The following is an 18108-nucleotide window of genomic DNA, read 5'->3' as shown; positions in this document are numbered from 1 at the left end:
TGTACACGATGGATTGGAATGAATGCTGGTGGTGAAAGGAAACCTGACAACAAGTGGTTATCAAAGTAAATGAAATGAAACTGAAAGAAAAGATTTAATGGATAAATACTAATGAATGAAATAGTAATAAAGATATGTGCGTGATTATGGAAAAGAGGTTGTGGGGGGTGTCCCATGTCCCATGTCTCATGTCTCATGTCCGTCCTACTCGGCTCCTCGTTTGACCCAAAAACGAGCAACAAGTCTCCAGTTTTTGGCCACATCTTAACTTTTCCCGAGAAACGCGAACTGCACCGCGTATTGACCGCCGTGTCCCGCCATTGAACGTCAGTCAATTTTTCACCAATTCGTGCCATTCTCTATTTTGCTAATACAACCTACCTGCCACGTTCTCATATTTTCCTTCTAACGTCTTTATTTATATTTATATTTATATTTATATTTGTATTTATTATTTTTATTATTGTAATAATATGTATACGGTGGTACACCCTGCATGGTGGGGTAAGATGATGGTTGAGACACGAGAACAGTAGTCATTTTAAAGTGGGGCAGGTAGAAGAGATGCAGTAGTACAAGTGCAGCACGCCCTATGGATGACAAGTAACAAATGGATGCATGTATGGACACATTCATGTCTCATTCATTCACTCACCAATTAGCTAACACAAAATGACATATGTATGTATAAAAGAAATATGAATTGAAAGGTAGGTCCCACATGCACTCCTCACCAAACCAAAAATCAAGTGAGAAAAGGAGAGAAGTCATGAAGTCATGGGAGCGGTAGTTGTGGGCAAAAGCCATGAAGATCTCTTTCTTTTTATTTGTTTTGTTGCTCATCTCTTGGGCGGTTCATGAGGTTCGGATTCCCGAGGCCGCTTCATCCGTTGAAGCGCGCCCAGTGCTCTCTTTTAATTACTCCTGTACCCGTTGCACGCCACACAGCACGGATCAGATGCCACACTATCAACGCCTTCTGCGCATATCCCTGCCAATATCTGACACCCTCTTTTAATCTAATTTAATAATAATAAAAAAATTGTAGTAAATAGTACTACTACTCCAAAATCCAAATATGAAAATATCATACCCACGTTACTTACTTTTTACCAGCTTATAAATTTTCTTTGACCGGCGGTTGTCACGACCCGCATTACTTTCTGGTAACGTAACGTGGGAATATATTAATATATTTAATTGACATAACTAATTAATTAATTGATTAAAAGGAATAGTAGTGTAATCTAGGGAGGAGTGATGGCATGGGATATGGCATTTGTTTCCTCGAAATGCATTAAGTTAATGAGAATCATGCGCATCAACTCCAGGACTCCGTGTATAAATACAAAGATGACCACACCCTTCACACCATTTCGTCCCCCATCTCAATCTCTCTAACCCTTTCCAAGTTCCAACCTACAAAACGCGTCTATCATCCCTTGATCATCATCTTGCCTATCCCTTTTATCTTTGGTCCTTATCTTTCCTGCCTGCCTGGTCAAGCCCATCCCGCAATGGCCGTTCAAGCTCAATACCCATCCAATCCTATTTCCCCTGATTTCCTCCTCTCCAGGTTCTCATCTCAAACTGCTTCCCTCATTTTCTCTTTCTCTCTGAATATTATATATATATATATATATATATGTATGTATATGGAGATGCATCATTTACATCCTAATTGAGCAAAAAAAGAGACACTAACAAGTGCTTGTGTTCCAGGGTGGCAGCAGGGAGTGGGAGAACAACAACTCCAATGGATGCAAATGGGTTGTTAATGTATAATGGCAATGGTGGTGCAGTGCTAAGTGATCCACAGAGCCAATTAACAACAACGTTCAATCATCCTGTATCAACCATGTCCATGTCTATGTCCAGGAAGAGGAACAGAGATGAATTGATGCCCCTGCCTTATCAGTTTCAATACCAACTCGCTCCGAATCCATCCGATGCTCACACACGGGTGGTTGAGTCCGCCGGAGCCTCAACCAGTGGGAGACTAGTAACTGCACCTGGTCTTCTCGCTGCTCATCTCTCTCATGAAGTCGACTTCCTCCTTCGTCAACACGTAAGCAATTCATTCATTCATTCATTCATTCATTAGCGACTGTTGTTTGATTATCATGACATTGATCATTGATTTGGTTGTTGGTGTTGGGACACCAGAACGAAAGGCTACGTGTGGGACTGGAGGAATCGGCGAAGAGGCACTGTTCTGTGCTTCATTCGGTCCTGGAAAAACAGTTTCTTGCAAGTCTACAAGAGAAACAAGAAGAACTACAGAAAGCCGTGCAAAGGAACTTAGAACTGGAGGTGAAGGTGGGACAGTTAAATGCTGAGAAGGAGATGTGGTTCACTGCTGCAAAGAACAGTGAAGCCATTGTAGCTGGTCTCAAGGAAAGCCTTGAACAAGCACTGCTTATTCAATGCCAAGCAGTCACCAAAGAGTGCGGTGATATCAGTTATCCTACCGCTGAGGATGAAGAGTCATTCTGTTTACAAGGTGAAGAGAAGGATAAAAGGGGTACTTCAGGAGTTGGGGTTGACGTTGAAGAAGGCATTGGAGAAAGCCCAGAGATGTTGTGCCAGAACGTGATCAAGTGTTGCAGGGTTTGCCAGGAGAGGGACGTGTGCGTCCTATTACTCCCCTGCAAACATCTGTGCCTCTGCAAAGACTGCGCTTCAGCTCTGGATACTTGCCCTGTTTGCAGGTCTCCCAAGAATGCCAGCCTTCATGTCATTATCCCTCACCTTCAATCTCTCTAATTACTCTTTCTTTACCATAGGACTTTTGGTTCTTTTTGTGTTTTAGCCTTATGATGCATGAACTGAAAAAATACCACCAGCCTACAAACCAAAATACTTGTTGTTAATTGTAGATGTTCTCTTTCTTTCACCATAGAACTCTTCTCTTTTGTTTTTTTAAGTTAATTTCTAAGTTAATTAATTGCCTTTTTCTTTTCTTCGATTATTATTAATGTGTGTATGTATCTAGAAAGAGAATGAGGGCGTGATTAGTTTTGTCTGTAGTGATGGTGGTGGCCTCTTGGTTCTCATCTGGAGCTTAGTTTATATTATATTGATGATGGTCCTCAAGCACAATCATCCACATGGCATGTTATTAACTCTACTCACCACGCACCCTGCGGTACTACAACAACAACTTGTGTTGTTGCTTAGCAGTGAGCAGTGCGATAGAATCCCCATCGCTGAAAGCATGAAAGTGATTTGTTTATATGATGGGATGGTTGAGTCCAAGACCACCCTATCTATGTTTATATATATATAATATATATAAACAAACCTTCTGCTAGTGCTTTTACTAGCCACTTATAAAAAAAAATAAATTTCCATCTTGAGATATGCATGTCAGCAGCAGTGAACCAACTATTATTGATTGCTTTCTGACGGTGGAAGTGAATTGTAGATGAGAATGGCTAAGACTGGTGACCTGTGGTTATTGGTCTGCCTTCCATCTTTGTTATTATTTGTAATGACAAGTCCCATTTGATTAGATGGCCAATACTAGGGGTTTGCTTTGCTTTGCTTTGCTTATAGATGTCACTTGCAACCAAAAAAAAATCAATTTCCATTAGGTTTTACTTGCACATCAGTAAATTGAATAAGACAATTTGTCTTGAGGTGTTGGATGCTATATATTTCATTTATTGCAATTATCATATGCTTGCGTGAGCTTTGCATAATTGATATCTATATATATATATATCACTCACTTCCCGACATGATCACACACCCTGTGTTCAGAGATTTTGTTTCTCTTTTGCTTTTAGGAAGTCTAGAGATTATGTTGGATAATGTTTTTAAAGAAACAAAGGGAAAATAGTAATAATAATAAGATAGCAGTAATTGTCATATGGAGTACAGCAATCCAAAGAGAAGAAAAATTAAAAAATTAGAAAGGACTGATTACACATTAGTGCATTTAATTCTAAATTAAAGGATAAGGAAGGGGTGAGGGTGGGAGCCACTAGGAATGGTCCAATACGGCAACACCACTCTGAAAACATCAACAAGACTAGTACAAAGTTGCATGTATTGTATTGCCTTGAAAGATATCTAAATAAATAAACAAGTAAAGTGTGTAAAATGAATAGTAGAATGAGACATCATTCCACATTCCAATACAAAGCAAACCAAACCAAACCTCTCACAAGCTATGTTGTCAAGAAATAAAAAAAGAATAAGAAATTATTTGTTTATTTATTGATTTATAAGTGGCGATTCCTTTAGGGACAAAATTGAGTGATTCGAGGGTGTCCTTTTGTATGCATGTTTGGAGTCTTCTCCTTCACAGCTATGAACAAAATAGGGAAAGGGTCTTGTCCTTCCTAATCAGTCACCTCTAACTTAGACTAGTAGGAATAGAACCCCAAAACCTCAAGCAAAAGCAACAATATGAACAAAGATAGAAAGAAAGAAAGGAGACACAGGTCAATGGACTGCATCATAGTTGCCTCTAAACAATACCCACCACCACCACCACCACCATTGCACCATTGCACCATTGCCTTCCCAATGTAATCAAAAGCATTTGACAGGTTCTCTGAAAGTGCATGTCTTCTTCATCTCTTAACTATTTAATTAATAATTATAAAAACAAAACAAAAAAACCATGCCAGAATCCCACATTTATTCACCTGCTTTATCCCTGTCTATCTGTCAAACAACAAGCAAGTACAAGGTAAAAGTAAATAATGTTCTGTTTATACTCAACTCTATAATCCTCCCTATTCTACATGGAATCCATCAATCACAAATTATATTATTATTATAAATACAAATCAAGTATATCTTGTAAGCATGGCAATATGGCATGGTAAAAAAAAAGAATACAGTACTAGAAATAGTCCTATTGGTCTGGCAATGCAGTGAACTGAACCAAGACGATTTGTGTTACTGTTGACTCATAAAAGCAAAAGAGAGTACATCTGAACGTCCACTCTCTTTCTTTAATTATAACAATAATAATATAAGCTTTTGAGCAGTGGTCTAAGCCGGCTAAGGACCAAACTATGCTTTTCATTAGTTATTGTGAGTTGAATAATGAAACCAGTCTATTGTAAATGGAACATCACCAAATGCAGATCCACTGTTGACTGAACCACTGGTCTAGTTAATTATGTGAAAGACTTGGGTGCTTTTGGACACTCTTTATTATTGATGATTGACACATAAAGCTGTAGAAACAACAAATAATAAGAGGGATCTTTCACTCCAATGCTTTGCACATTTTCATCAACAAAACAATGGCCTTTCCAGGAATGATAGTTATCATCAGAGATGATGATGATGATGATTTAAAAAATAATATAATAAAGAATCATGAACTGTTGATTTTTGTTTGAACATGGCCAGTATGAGATGATGTAAGTGAAAAAAAACAACAAAGGTTTGTTTTTTTAAGTATATACAGAGGAACACAATGCTACATCTTCTTGATATGTAATCTAATCTCTTCTAAAACAGCCAGTACTTCTTCTTTGGTTTGTATCGGTTGGGAAGATCTGCAGAATATTAAAGAGTAATAAAGTAAATGGTAAATTTCCTCATCAAGAATAACACGTGAAATGTATTGTTTAAATTGGAACAGACCTCGATATTCATAAATCGAATTGTAGTGCACCTCTGACCAGAAACTCAGCCATAGCTCTGTAAGATGGTTAAGTAATTAGAAAATACATGTGTCAGTATCAGTTGATGTAATTAGATCATGCGAAGATCAAAGAGCAGCTACCTCTACGAGGCGGCTGTTGTCGTGGAACAATTTCGACAAAACAAGAATCTCTAAATGAAGTTAGAAGACATATCTTTGCTTCATACTGCAAATGCACATAAGTTGAATCAGAAACCTTAATGTTTTTCATGATTATGTGAAAAATGGATAAGTAAAATTAAAAACATCGTACATCCAAGAATGATACAAGTTATGTAGAAAAATTGAATAATGTTACAAAATGATCAAGAGTTTGAGAGGTTATAGCTTTTAGAACAATTATAACTTTTAATTTGTATGAATTATGAGCTTGGATACACTAACACTCTATTTTATTATATTCCAATATCAGCCAAAGGAAACCATCCAACCTGACATAAATCTTTTAAATGATGTCCTACTTCACCTTCTCATAAAAAAAAAGATTAAAACCAATTTTCATGCACGGCCACTCATTGATTAATCTACTAAAAGAATATAAATAGGGTGGGATTGGGTTGAGGGTTATATTAAATCATAAAAAGAATACTAATGAATCTAAACACTCCCGAGACATTCATAAAACTCACTTCTCAAAAGATGATCATACAATTCCCATATAATGTCATTCCTGAAAAAAATATTTTTTTTCAAAAAATGAAAAGATCTATGTAAAACATAGTACTCTATCCCATAAACCACTTAAAAACAGGCCTGACATAAATACAGCATCTCTTAAAGATATACAAGTAAGCATCATCAGATATGAATGCAACTAATTCAATGTATATATGCTGCAATGTTCTGTGTACAACCTGGAAAAGAGTGCCATCTTGGAGGATGCAAGAACTACATTTTCTACTCTGATGACATGCACCAAAAACAACATTGACATTATCAATGACATTTAAGAGCAAGTCATGATAAACATGCAGGAGAAAACTATCAAACCTTGTCAGCTGCAGCCTGTAATGTAACATGATCGCCCCACTCACCAATCCTGTATGTTTCAATGCATCAGTATATTAACTATACTAATAGTAGAAAAATCTGGTGGAATGATATTCTGAGATAAGGAAAATTATCATACTTGGACATTTTCTTGTAGTATTGTTTGTACCTCATAGGAACATAGCTTTCATACAAAGATCGGTTTTTTTTAAGCTGAAATAAAAGTGATTCACACTGTAAGAATATCTCCAGTGAATTTTTCCAGAAATGAACTCTAATGTAGCAAAAGTTTGCAGTTTGCAATTATAAGATGCAGGTTCATGCAGAAAGGACAAACGGAGTGTTCGCAGGCAGTGAATAAGAGTTTTACCAGAACTTTATACTATCTGAGAGAATCTAGAATAATAAACACAGCATCATAAAACAAGGGAATTAGGCTGTTTAGGAGACGAGATAAGCACCTGCTTTACAATATCTTTCCGCACATGTTTGTGATGTTCTGGTGATCTGTACAATTGGTCTGATAGTGCACGGAACTACAAGATGGAGAAAGAAATTAGCTGAAGAGTTCAATGCCGAATTTTCAATAATTTGCACTTTAGAGTCCTCAGTGATCCCATTGTGTTGAGCAAAATCATGAACAAACCTGACAATTTCCATCACCAGAGACTTTCACTTCAACTAAGCCATAAGCATTGATCCTGGCAAAGATTATAGATTTCAAATTATCCAAATTAGAATCAGAAGCTGTGGAAGATATATTTTAATAAACCTTAGCTCATTTCAAGGCCTAATGCGAAGAAGAGCACTAATTTAGAGTTTCTGGGCTCCTGGGAATCACAGTGATAACTCTAAGAACTTTATATGTAAGCACAATTATCTCAAATACTAGAACCAGGAAATGAGTTTTCAGATATATGTATGTTATGTACAATACATATATTGCAATTAAGATAAGTAGGTGAATACAAATTGGTATAGCGAATAAATGGGATGGTCAATAACAAAGTAATTTGAAACAAGTTGATGATCACATTATGTATCTCTTTATAACCTGAAGATGCCTATCATTCATCTACCTTAGCATGAATACAACTTAAATGACTAATTATCAACAAGTTGAGCAAAAGTGGTATCCCACGCAAAAAATTCCAAGAAATTGCATCGGGGCATGCCTATTTGTGCAGTCTCATACAGTGCAATTCATGTTATTATGTAAAAACCTACCCTGAACAAAACGTCTCAGAATGAAACAAAAGTAAACAGCGTACTCCAACCAAGAACAAGGAAAATGTGGACAAACCCACATACGTATAATGTCAAATGCTGTCTGATCTAATAATTGATACACCACTTTTTAAATGAATAGGTTTCCATAAATAAAACATGTTGCCGAAGTAGTAATAGTACCTTTGAAGCAGGCGTTGGTGATCTAAACTAGCATCGCTTAGCGTTGGTATGAATGTATTCACACGTGGGACGTGCTGCATATAGAAAAACCACATACTTGATCATATCAATACAACATTTACAAACTAATACCCCACAAAGAGAATGCTATAGTCTATAGATAATGTCAATTGTAATCAAGGGGCAACTGTTCACACATTAAGCAACCAATACACGGAAAAAAGGATGCTATTCAATATCAGGTAAATCTTTTTGAATGTTCTCAGAGGGCAACCATTCATACATTAGGAAAGAAAACGAATGTATCTAAACTTGGAACTCAATGGCTAAACAGAATTAATAGTGAACTGAAGAACATTTTGATTTTCGAAGCAGGGCAGAGTTAAGTTAATCATCTGCTTCAATTATCCAGATGCAAAAACAAATAAAGAAGAGAAACGCTTCAAGAAACAAGAAAGAACATCTTACAGGGATGGAAGGTAGGCTTGACAAGCGTTTAGCAACTGCTCCATCTAACTTAGCATACTCTTCCGAAAGAACAACAGCAATCATCCTGTCATCATCAGTACCATTGTTTCGGCTGCTTAGGGAACTAGAGCTAGAACAATCACCTCCATACTGATGCATATGGGTCATAATGACACCTCAGTAATATACAAGTTTAAACACTATATATCAACTGAAACTTGCTTACAGAACACACGCCTCTTGCCCTGCCATTTCGAAGAGATTCACAGAATGGATTAAGGAAATGGTCAATCACATCTTCCCGGAAGGTGGAGAATTATTAATCATCAATAAGAAAACAAGCAATGGCAAATTCCTTCAAGTGATAATACACGCATCATTAATTTGTGCTGTTAGAACAACAACAACAAATTAGCAATTGAATTAAACAAGAAATTAGAGCCTACATATGAAGACTTCTCCTGAAAACTGCACCGTGCATGCCATAGATTTACTAAATAAGTTCTAGAGACAGAAAAATAGATCGACATACTTACAATCATTTGCAGACAATAAAAAAAATTATAATAATAAATTGAACTTGGCTTTATATAAATGATTTCTTGAATAACAAAGCAGTAAATAATGCTAACATTGCATTTCTAATCATGTGATGTGAGACTGCATTTCCTTTCAAGGAAAATAGAGGGGAAAAAACTAATCTTTTTGTATGACCTTCAGAAAGCACCAAACTTTCTGATAGGACGAATCTGAAAAGGTCTAAAAACAGTCAAATTCATGATTGCCTTGAAAAAGATTCCGGATAAGAACAATTCAGAAAGCAACGATCTTCTGGCAAATCAATTGGAAATCAATAAAAGTACGAAAAAGAATGGGAAAAAAAACATGGACTGATTAAAGGGAAAGGAGTGCTTACCGATTGGAATCGAAAGAGCGAGAGAGAGAGAGACAGAGAGAGCAAAATGGAATCCTTGGTGAAGAGATTGGATGCAAAGAGAGAATTAAAACAAGGGGATTATAAAGGAAGAACCATTCGAAGCAACAGCGAACAAAGGTTGAAGCTTTCTTCTTTATTATTATTATTATTATTATTAGTTCCGTGTCCCGACCGGACCCCTTCGTCTTTTCTCTCCCTCTTTTAAATATTTATTATTTTTTTATATATATATATATATATAATGTTATTTTTTTATATGCAATTAATATTTTGTTTATATTAATATTGGTTTATTTCTTGAAAAAATACATTATATATATCAATAATATACTCTCAATTTACACTTTAACCAATTTAGATCCATTAAAAAATCATTTAAAATTAATTATTATCTTAATTTATAAAAAAATCATTAATTTTTTTTATAATTTAATTATATCTTTTTATTTAAAAAATATTAAAAATTATAGTAATATATCTTTATAAAAGTAAAATTGGAACAAAGTATTTAATATTTTAAAATTGTTAAACAAACATATAAAAAAAATCAAATAAAGTATTTTAAAATAGTACAAGTAAAAAAAACTAAAGACAATAATTTCCTAAGATTATTTATATGTTAACATGAGATATTTCATAATTATTTACAAAGCCATTTCTTAATTTAAAATTTAAAAGAAGTGGTGAGCGTTTAATCCACCGTGAATGCGATTATTATATAACTATAGATCATAATATAGGAAGAGGAGGAACATTCAATGAAGATTTGATTAGAAAGTTGGGTCCATCTAAGTTCATTTATGGGCTAATTAATAATTTAGTACTTAATTTGGCTTGGTATGAGTTATGAATTGATGGTTCTTGACTAAATGTTAAGATATTGTTTTTTTTTTTTTATTTCACAATGAAGAACATGTGATTTTGTGAATAAGTCACATCAAAAGATTAGAATTGAATAGCGGTAGTAATATCTTATGAGGGCGTTTTGGTTGCAAAGGAATGGAAAGGAGAGGATTGGAGAAGAAATGAAAATGAGAGGGAATGGTAAAGGCATGGAATGAAAACTATGTTTGGTTGTAAAGGATTGAGAGGATAATCGATCGGGAATGAAAAAAAGTAAAAAGAAAAAAATATAATAAAATGACTTTTTATACCCTTTGATGAATTAAAAAAATATTATATATTAGGTTATATAATAATTAATTTTAAATTATAAAATATTTTGAGTTGTATTATTTATATTATAATTAAATATTTAAATTAAAATTTTTATTTTAATAATAAATAAAACTATTTATTTAATTGTTATTTGAATTGGATTATTGTTTTAACTATTATTTATTATCATTTCATTTTAATTATTATTTTAATTAATAATAATAATTTAATTATTATTTATTATATTAAACATCCAAACATTCACAACTATTATTTATTACTATTGGGTAATTTTGTGTTTTAACCCACAAAGAATAAGTAATCCTCATGTATTTAGTTTAAAACAATTCACATTAATTATTATTTACTTTAATTATTATTATCTTTAATTACAATAATTAAATATTTTAATTAATTAAATCATGTTAATTATTACAAATAATTATTTAAATTAATAAAACTTATAAAAAAGGGTAAATAAGTAATTACCCTCCATTCCTTCCCATTCCCCTCTCATTACCCCCAATTTTGGGGGGCATGAGGATGCCTCCTCCATGCCCTCTCCAAACCCATTCCCATTGCCTAATGGTGCACCCAAACATGGGCATGGCACTATTAATACATCATTCCATTCCCAATCCCCTCCCAATCCGGATACCAAACACCCCCTATATAAACTATAAAAGATTAGAATCAATATGTCTGTTTGTCATACAAGGTTTGATAGCACATGCGATGTAAACCCACATATCTCTTGACTTGATGCCAATTTTTTCACTACCCAACAAGATCTAACATTTATAATTCATTTTCAAACCAATTGAGAATGGATTTAAAAGAAAACAAAAAAAAATTTACTGAACTTTTTATTTGGATTCTAGTCTATTGTCATATTAAAAAAAAATAAAAACAAAACAGTCAGAACAAATATGATATATATATAGATAAAATGAATTACAAATCACTCAATCCACTGATGGTGAGACAGAGGGGATCACCAAAAAATAATAATAATAATAATAATAATAATAATAATAATAATAATAATAAAAAATAGAAGCTAATTAGGTAAGACAAAGCTTCAATGCTTAAACCATTGCTAGGTAGAGTTTGCTTGCCTTATGGTTAATCTCCTTAATTATTATGGTATATTCAGATATTATATGCTTTCTTTACAGTTTATTAATATGGAATGTAAATAATAGAAAAACAATTGAAAGAATTATTATATTATCGGTTAAATGTTGATTTTTGTTATTATGATTTAAGTCCATCTTAAAAAAGAAAAGATAAAAACCACATCATTTAATACCACATATCATGAAGGAAAAAACTATCATCAGATAAAAATTTAAATAAAAAAATTTATATGTTATTCAACTTTTCTTTTCTTTTTTTTTTAGTTTGTCAACCTCCATTTTTTTTTTAAAAAAAAAGGTTCACTGCATTTCTTGCACATGCACCATAACTTTACTTTTCCATTAAAAAACAGGAATTAATTACCTTACCATTTAAATGAAAAAAAAATTGTAACGAAGAAAATAAGCAATTTTTATTCCACGTATATATATATATATAGTAAATCTTAGTGAATGGAAATGTAAAAGATAACTCAAGGAAAAAGGAAGAAGCGTAAAAACATAAAGAAATTAAAGAATCAAAACTACAATCGTCATTAATAGATTTTAATAATTTTATAACTACTAAGTAATAAATTAATAATTAATTAAAAATAAAAAGGTCTATATATATATATATATAAAACTCACATTGAGAATCGCCTGTGAACCTCCCTTTCATTTTCACAGAGAGAGAGAGAGAGAGAGAAGCAGACAGAAGGAGTGGGGCTTCGAGATCTAGGGTTTCTGCGGGAATGCAGAGGATGGCGACGGACGATGCTCGAGCGGGAGAGCACCAGCTGAGCATCGTCGACTCCGATGGCTGCAGTGGCCCACTCAGTGGTCCCCTCAACAAGCGAGCTCGCTTCAACCTCCCAGAGGCAGCGCCGGCGAGGGACGACCAGATGTACGTGGAGATCACGCTCGACGTTCGTGAAGATTCGATGGGCGTGCACAGCGTGAAGGCGGCGCGTGACGGTGAGTGCGAGGATCCGGAGGTGACGTTGCTGAAGAAGAAGAAGACGCTGGAGAAGAAGGCGTCGTTCGGATCGACGGCGATCAAATCGGCATCGTCGCGGATCCGCCAGGTGTCGCATGAGCTGAGGCGGCTTGCCTCCATGACGAAAAAACCATCGCCGGGGCTGATGGATCGGTCGAGATCCGCGGCGGCGCATGCTCTCCTGGGGCTCAAGTTCATCAGCAAGACCGATGGCTCCGCCGGATGGCCGGCCATTGAGAAGAAGTTTGATGAGCTCGCCGTTGATGGTGCCCTACATCGAGCCCTCTTTGGCCAGTGCATAGGTTCATAATGCCCACATTAATTAATATATATTTGGATCTTTAGAATTTTCTAGATCATTTCTTTTTTATTTATTTTAATTTAATGGCAGGGATGAAGGAATCAAAGGAATTCGCGGGAGAATTATTCGATGGATTAGCGAGGAAGAGGAATATAATTGGGAATTCGATTACCAAATCGGAGCTGAGAGAGTTCTGGGATCAGATCTCAGACCCCAGCTTTGATTCCCGCCTCCAGACCTTTTTCGACATGTATATAATATATATATATTTATCCCCCATCTTTTATTCTTATTTTTGTTTTTTGTTTATATATATATATATATCAAAGAATCCCCGTATTTTTAGCTGTCTGACTATTACAATTGATTGTTTCTTTTTTTTCTCTTTTATTTTTTATTTAAAAAAAAATAAAACCAACAACAGGGTTGACAAGAACGCTGATGGGAGAATTAACGAGGAAGAGGTCAAGGAGGTATTCTAAATTATTATTATTATAGCATGTGAATTACATTGGCACGATAGATATATGAATTACCTACTATACCACGACTGCATTAATAGTGGGTTGTCTATAATATAATTCTGAAAAAAATAAATAAATATATTTTGAAATGGTGGGGCAGATAATTTTAGTGAGTGCATCTGCAAACAAGCTGTCAAAAATCCAAGAACAAGCAGAAGAGTACGCCCGTCTCATAATGGAAGAACTTGACCCGAATAATCTCGGCTACGTCGAGGTTGGTAAAACATATATGTGTATACTATAATGGGATCAACTTCAAATTGGAACAAATTAAAATAAACTCTCATTGATCACCAAAATATTATTAATTTAATTTAATTTAATTTAATTTATACACAGATATACAACCTGGAGACATTGCTACTACAAGCACCGAACCAAACAGCGCGTGGAGGAACTGGCAACAGTCGGAACCTAAGCCATATGCTGAGTCAAAAGCTGAAACCAACTCTGGAACCAAATCCCATGAAACGCTACTACCAACGTGGCCGCTACTTCATGGAAGACAACTGGAAACGAGCCTGGGTTTTGGCTCTGTGGCTCTTCATATGCTTCGCACTGTTCACGTGGAAGTTCATTCAGTACAGACGCCGGGCTGTGTACCACATCATGGGTTACTGTGTGTGCACAGCTAAAGGCGCTGCAGAGACGCTCAAGTTCAACATGGCACTCATTCTCCTCCCCGTCTGCCGCAACACCATCACCTGGCTCCGTAATAAGACCAAGCTCTCCTTCATCGTCCCTTTTGATGACAATCTCAACTTCCACAAGGTAAAATATTTATCTTTAATTAATTAAGTAGACATTGAATGAATGAATGAATGAATGTGTGTACGCAGGTGATTGCGGCGGGTATAGCGGTAGGTGTAGCAGTGCATGGTATAGTGCATTTGACATGTGACTTCCCTAGGCTTCTGCACGCCAGTGACCAGGAGTATATCCCCATGAAGCCGTATTTCGGGGAGACCAGGCCGGATAACTTTTGGTGGTTCGTTAAAGGAACAGAAGGTTGGACTGGGATTATCATGGTCATTCTAATGTTCATTGCTTTCACTCTAGCTATGCCTTGGTTTCGCCGAGGTAGACTAAACCTCCCTGGGCCGTTCAGACGCTTAACCGGCTTCAATGCCTTCTGGTATTCTCACCACCTCTTTGTCATCGTTTATGTTCTTCTCTTCGTCCATGGTTTCTTCCTCTATCTCACCCACAAATGGTACAAGAAGACGGTACGTGAGTATATGTATATTAATTATTATATTGTTTATTTTAATTGCATTATTATTATTATTATTATTGTCTAATATATATATAGATGTGAATTTTGGTTGGTAGACATGGATGTATTTGTCTGTTCCGGTGATTCTTTACGGGAGCGAGAGGTTGATAAGAGCATTGAGGTCGAGTGTTAGACCAGTGAGGATACTGAAGGTGGCGGTGTACTCAGGGAACGTGCTGGCCTTGCATGTGTCAAAGCCACATGGCTTCAAATACAGGAGTGGCCAATACATATTCGTCAACTGTGCTGCTGTCTCTCCCTTTGAATGGTTGGTACCAACTATTGTTTACTTATATATTGAGTTAATTTTGAGTCTCTGCTCCCATATACTTATATATATATATATATAATATCAATTGAAAACAGGCATCCATTCTCCATCACGTCGGCTCCTCAAGATGACTATCTCAGCGTACATATACGAACGCTGGGCGACTGGACTCGACAACTCAGAGCGGTCTTTTCGGAGGTGTGTATCACCGCCACCCACTTAATTACTTGCATGCATGCATGCATGTAGCTCTTTCCTAAATTTAACCATGTTTTGTCAATGGGGAATTAATTGATCACTTCATCTAAATGTCTGTGAGTAGGTGTGCCAACCACCAACCGGAGGAAAAAGCGGTCTTTTAAGAGCGGACTATGATCACAGAGCCAACTCACCTTGCCCAAAGTAAGTAATTAATAAATCTCCTTAACCATTCTCGTTATTATAATTCACAAGCTTAGCTTTTTAGATAGGCATTACTTGCTCATCTTAATAGTTAGATCAGATGGTGGGTAAGGTAACCATATGTCCCTCTGGCATCCACTGCCCTTAATATATATATATATATATATATATATTCATTCTGTGTACTACTAGCTACTACCCACATTCACGCACGCACCACGTTCAAGTTGAATAATGCTAGCTAATTGATTGACGATGAAATATTAACTAACTAATTAATTAAGTAAAAAAAAACTAGTGGATTAATTGATCCCATGAGATGGATTCAGCTTCCCAAGGGTGCTAATAGATGGACCGTACGGTGCACCGGCACAAGACTATGAGAAATACGAAGTGGTACTGTTAGTGGGGCTGGGGATAGGCGCCACTCCATTCATCAGCATCCTCAAAGACATCGTTAACAACATGAAGCTGTTAGACAGTGAACACACCAACACAAGCACCACCAATCACAGAGGGAGCCGTTCATTCAAGACCAGAAGAGCCTACTTCTACTGGGTGACAAGAGAACAAGGGTCCTTTGATTGGTTCAAAGGCGTGATGAACGAAGTGGCTGAGGCTGACAAGAAAGGCGCCATAGAACTGCACAACTACTGCACCAGCGTGTACGAGGAGGGCGACGCGCGCTCCGCGTTGATCGCCATGTTGCAGTCACTCAACCATGCTAAGCACGGCGTCGACATCGTGTCCGGCACTCGGGTCAAGTCCCACTTCGCCCGACCCGATTGGCGCCATGTCTACAAACGCATCGCACTCGCACACCGTGACCAACGCATTGGTACGTCTATGTGCCTCTTGTGCATACTACATACTACTAGTGTTTGTTGTACTAATTAATAAGTTCGTGTAATTACTTGCAGGCGTGTTCTATTGTGGAGCCGCTGGGTTGACTAAGGAGTTACACCAGCTTGCGCTGGATTTTTCCAGGAAGACGTCCACCAAGTTTGACTTCCACAAGGAGAACTTTTAGCTAGGTTCTGATTAACCACGTCCTAATAAAAAATTTTCTAACTTAATTAATCTCCCCCAACAACTTTGTTTATGAATCTAGCTGACCTAATTGTTTTGAGTTATTTTAGTGGAGAGTTTGGGCCACCATCCCAAGGAATACTAACATAAAATATAGGGTAACATGAAGTGTTCACCCACCAAGGACAAATGGGTTGTTCAACTCCCAATGTATATATTTATATATTTGTACAAGTTACAAGGTAACTGCGTGGTGTATAGTGTATACAACTAGGTTCCCACTTGTCATATCAGAATATTTCACCTTCTAGAAATGATATATTTCGAGCCTACAAGTTCATTTCGTATTTATTTTTTCATAAAATGTCAATTACTCACACTTTTATTTTTTCCCTGCAAACAGAGAAGATATATATTAATATATATATATATATATATATATTAAAACAAAAAATTTTAATTATTTAAAAATCATATAAATGACATTGCTTCTGATTCACATGGAACGTGGCTAAAGAATCCATCAATGAAAAGAGCAGGACAAAAGATTCCCTCTCACTCGTCCCACCACTCCTGTTTTGAGTACGAACGACTCAGCGAGTGGTTGGCGTTGTATCACTTCTTCTAGATAAGAAATGCATGTGAGTGTTGTTACCTTTACATGCCACCATTGTGAATCAAAACCAACCTAGTTGAGTCAGTGACACTCCGGAGTGGCTCTCAACGACGCACATGCTTATCAGCTGTAGAGCAGTAACCATGACAAGATGTGCGTGCCACGGCTCCACATTCCACTTCAATGTCAACAAACCAAAGACCCACTAAAGAACCATGATAGACATTTGGCCTAAGGGGGAAAAACAATACCAAAAAGCAAGAGGACAGATGACACTAGTCTTAATTACCAGGATGTCACCTTTAATGATGTAATGTAGATAGCATCCGTCTGGCTCTTGAAATGTGAACTGATTTCAAACTTGCCTGAATTTACATGATCCTCCGGAAATGTCAAGAAGTGAATAAGTAAGCGAAAATCCCACCTATTTAGAGTGGTTAAAAAGTTTTTTTTTTTTTTTTTAAAAAAAAACACTTTATGTGCTCATTTTGACAAAAAAATGGAAAGACCCCAAAGTGATCCACAGTTTCATTATACCTCCAATGAGATCGGGATGTTTGAGAGGAATGGAAGCAGGTGAAATTATATATTATTCAATTTTTTTTTCTCCACTTTACTTACAAAAAATACTGGAGTGGCTATTAATTAAAAATAAAGGAGGGAAGTGGAGTGGAGTTCATATTGCTCAGTTCGAGAACCATGGTATTTTCTAGTTTTAGCCTATTACAGTCTAACATATATTTTAAAAAAAACTAATGACACATATCAGGCTATGATAGGTCAGAACTAAGGAGCTGAATTCAAACAATATGAACTCAGTGAAGTGAAGAAAGAATCACTTGTTCATTTACGGTGAAATGAACAATTAAAGGGAAAGAAAACCAACCCACTTCAGCCACTAACCATTGCCACTCACACTTCCGGTGAAACTAAT

General features: G+C 36.1%; 3 protein-coding genes across 8 annotated transcripts; 2 read left to right on the top strand and 1 right to left on the bottom strand.

Moving 5' to 3' along the window:
• Positions 1-1329: 1329 nt before the first annotated feature.
• LOC120269926 (probable BOI-related E3 ubiquitin-protein ligase 3) lies at positions 1330-2804 on the top strand. Its single transcript, XM_039276895.1, has 3 exons — positions 1330-1576; positions 1723-2068; positions 2167-2804. Exons 1-3 carry the CDS (start codon positions 1518-1520, stop codon positions 2764-2766), a joined length of 1005 nt encoding a protein of 334 aa, XP_039132829.1. The 5' UTR covers positions 1330-1517; the 3' UTR covers positions 2767-2804.
• Positions 2805-5311: 2507 nt separating this feature from the next.
• Positions 5312-9581, bottom strand: LOC120269966 (OVARIAN TUMOR DOMAIN-containing deubiquitinating enzyme 12-like). 6 transcript variants are annotated; one of them, XM_039276954.1, is made up of 12 exons: positions 9459-9581; positions 8769-8931; positions 8543-8692; positions 8075-8148; positions 7311-7365; positions 7126-7200; positions 6804-6877; positions 6665-6713; positions 6529-6576; positions 5756-5840; positions 5614-5670; positions 5312-5525 (listed from the first exon to the last, which is right to left on the bottom strand). In XM_039276954.1, the coding sequence occupies exons 3-12, from the start codon at positions 8624-8626 to the stop codon at positions 5479-5481; spliced, it is 648 nt and encodes a 215-aa protein (XP_039132888.1). In that variant the 5' UTR covers positions 8627-8692; positions 8769-8931; positions 9459-9581; the 3' UTR covers positions 5312-5478. The 6 variants fall into 6 exon arrangements, with proteins under 6 accessions (XP_039132888.1, XP_039132885.1, XP_039132883.1 ...); XM_039276951.1 differs by having other exon boundaries at positions 8543-8627; XM_039276949.1 differs by having other exon boundaries at positions 8543-8931.
• Positions 9582-12432: 2851 nt separating this feature from the next.
• Positions 12433-16905, top strand: LOC120270910 (respiratory burst oxidase homolog protein C-like). The gene is made up of 11 exons (XM_039277989.1): positions 12433-13057; positions 13147-13306; positions 13481-13529; positions 13681-13794; positions 13920-14351; positions 14420-14806; positions 14913-15124; positions 15223-15325; positions 15450-15529; positions 15859-16367; positions 16450-16905. Exons 1-11 carry the CDS (start codon positions 12511-12513, stop codon positions 16557-16559), a joined length of 2703 nt encoding a protein of 900 aa, XP_039133923.1. The 5' UTR covers positions 12433-12510; the 3' UTR covers positions 16560-16905.
• The last annotated feature ends 1203 nt before the right edge of the window (positions 16906-18108 follow it).

This window comes from Dioscorea cayenensis, chromosome 10 (genome assembly GCF_009730915.1).
Source record: "Dioscorea cayenensis subsp. rotundata cultivar TDr96_F1 chromosome 10, TDr96_F1_v2_PseudoChromosome.rev07_lg8_w22 25.fasta, whole genome shotgun sequence".
Taxonomy (NCBI): domain Eukaryota; kingdom Viridiplantae; phylum Streptophyta; class Magnoliopsida; order Dioscoreales; family Dioscoreaceae; genus Dioscorea; species Dioscorea cayenensis.
Note: the sequence above shows the minus strand (reverse complement) of the source record. Positions and strands in the feature narration are given on the sequence as shown.

Excerpts from the sequence above, each read along its gene's own strand:
- LOC120269966 (XM_039276949.1), bottom strand. The coding sequence starts at position 8,710 with ATGACCCATATGCATCAGTATGGAGGTGATTGTTCTAGCTCTAGTTCC. Across the intron at positions 8,149-8,542 it reads CAAGCCTACCTTCCATCCCT|CACGTCCCACGTGTGAATAC; the intron begins GTAAGATGTTCT and ends TTCTATATGCAG. Across the intron at positions 6,878-7,125 it reads GGAAAGATATTGTAAAGCAG|CTTAAAAAAAACCGATCTTT; the intron begins GTGCTTATCTCG and ends CTTTTATTTCAG.
- LOC120270910 (XM_039277989.1), top strand. The coding sequence starts at position 12,511 with ATGCAGAGGATGGCGACGGACGATGCTCGAGCGGGAGAGCACCAGCTG. Across the intron at positions 13,307-13,480 it reads CTCCAGACCTTTTTCGACAT|GGTTGACAAGAACGCTGATG; the intron begins GTATATAATATA and ends AACCAACAACAG. Across the intron at positions 15,326-15,449 it reads TCAGAGCGGTCTTTTCGGAG|GTGTGCCAACCACCAACCGG; the intron begins GTGTGTATCACC and ends GTCTGTGAGTAG.
- LOC120269926 (XM_039276895.1), top strand. The coding sequence starts at position 1,518 with ATGGCCGTTCAAGCTCAATACCCATCCAATCCTATTTCCCCTGATTTC. Across the intron at positions 1,577-1,722 it reads CCTGATTTCCTCCTCTCCAG|GGTGGCAGCAGGGAGTGGGA; the intron begins GTTCTCATCTCA and ends CTTGTGTTCCAG. Across the intron at positions 2,069-2,166 it reads ACTTCCTCCTTCGTCAACAC|AACGAAAGGCTACGTGTGGG; the intron begins GTAAGCAATTCA and ends TTGGGACACCAG.